Source organism: Hyalella azteca, unplaced genomic scaffold (genome assembly GCF_000764305.2).
Source record: "Hyalella azteca isolate HAZT.00-mixed unplaced genomic scaffold, Hazt_2.0.2 contig14378, whole genome shotgun sequence".
Taxonomy (NCBI): Eukaryota; Metazoa; Arthropoda; class Malacostraca; order Amphipoda; family Hyalellidae; genus Hyalella; species Hyalella azteca.
The window spans coordinates 17,244-18,867 of NW_025944267.1; the positions used below are offsets into that span (position 1 = coordinate 17,244).

The 1,624-nt window shown below is 36.6% G+C and overlaps 1 protein-coding gene across 1 annotated transcript; it reads left to right on the forward strand.

Moving 5' to 3' along the window:
- Positions 1 to 363: 363 nt before the first annotated feature.
- Positions 364 to 1,424, forward strand: LOC108675585 (heat shock 70 kDa protein 14-like; the record flags this gene model as incomplete). Its single annotated transcript, XM_018163608.1, has 2 exons — positions 364 to 581; positions 1,115 to 1,424. Coding segments are annotated over exons 1-2 (370 nt in total), but the record flags the coding sequence as incomplete, so codon positions are not given.
- Positions 1,425 to 1,624: the final 200 nt, after the last annotated feature.

Sequence of the window (1,624 nt, forward strand, 5' to 3'; positions counted from 1 at the left end):
CCCATTCTTCCTCACAGACCTCTGATGCTCTGTCCACAGATAGTCCTGTCCAAGCTGGGTCCTTTTTGACTTAGCTGACACCATTTGACCATCTTCTTTTTAGCGCATTTTCTCATTTATAGAAAAAATGCACTATTGTGCTTGCCATGTCCATCTGTCCGTCCGTCTGTGACCTCAAGTTTTCGTTGACGAGAAAATGCGCTCTCTGTCACTCACTGCAGTGAGTACTGAGTTATATTTTTTTCTTGGTTCTTCTCCCTCACCTGCCTCCCAAGCCACCTTTCCAGAATGCCTGATAGTTGATTATAAATAATAGGTAATTGCTTCAGCCATTAAATTTAATCCTAATTCATTCTATTCCAGATCTATGAAACCATCTAGCATTACCAATTCCGTTTTACCATTAACATCAAGCTAAAAGTACAAACTTTTGTACCATATTTCATTAGATTTAAATTGTTTTGGACTTTTTCAAGAAAATTGTCTGATATTTCCTACATTGGTAATTCTAGAACTCAAAGATGGATGTTGTCTTTGGACTATACTTTGGAAATAGCACCTGCTGTGTTGCTGTCAATAAAGTGAGTAAAAAATCTTTAATTTTGACTCAATGGTTTTAATGACAGGAATTATTTACCTCATAAATTTTACATTTGAAGCAAGCTTGACATATTTCCTTGTGTTCACCTTCTAATATGATACACAATTCTTTTTATTGGTGTTGTTGGTGTTTTCTTGCTAATTTACTGAAATTTTAGTAACTAAAACAATTTCTATATGAAATGACCAGATAGATGGAATATCATTTTATTGCACGTTGTTGCTGAAAAAAAGATGCTTTGTGCTCAGAAGATATGTAATAATTTGATTTTATTGCTTCTGTTATTGATGTGCAGCACAATGATAAAGTCAAAAGCTAATTTGATGTTTCTCTGTACGTGTTCAATCTTTACGATGTATCTTTTTTTTTTGGGATGATGGTTGCCTTTTTATAAAATAGACTTCATTTAAAGTTCACAACAAATAAAGCCTACTGGCCACTTTGGTATCTGTTGATGTTGGGCATTTTTCAATATTATGTCTTTTACTTTGTATAATGGATTTCATCTTTCAGAATGGACTTGTCAACATAGTGGCAAATGCAGGAGGCGATCGCGTCACTCCTGCAGTTGTTGCTGTACATGATGACGAGGTTGTGACAGGCTTGGCGGCTAAACAGGGCTTGGTTCGTCATGGCCAGCGCTCGGTGCTAGGGGTGTTGCGTGATATATCAGCGTCAGAGCCATTGTTGAGCAACTTACAAGGCTCCTGCCTGCCAGAGTGGGATGAAGATGGTGACGTGTCATACTGTGTTCAGACGGATTCTGGCCCCAGGACTGTTCAAGCTTCCAATGTTATCAAACACATATTCCTGCAGCTGAAAGGTAAGGAATCTATACTGGAGACCATTCTTAGGAAATGTTGTGAAAGTGAAAACCTTTTGGGAAAACTTCAGATCCATGATCATTTTATATCAACCATTAATGCTGTTCAAATTATGTACCTATGATCTGAATTTGAGGTATATGTTTAACTGGATTATTGCATAAATATTTTTAACAAAGGTATTATATATCTTACCTAC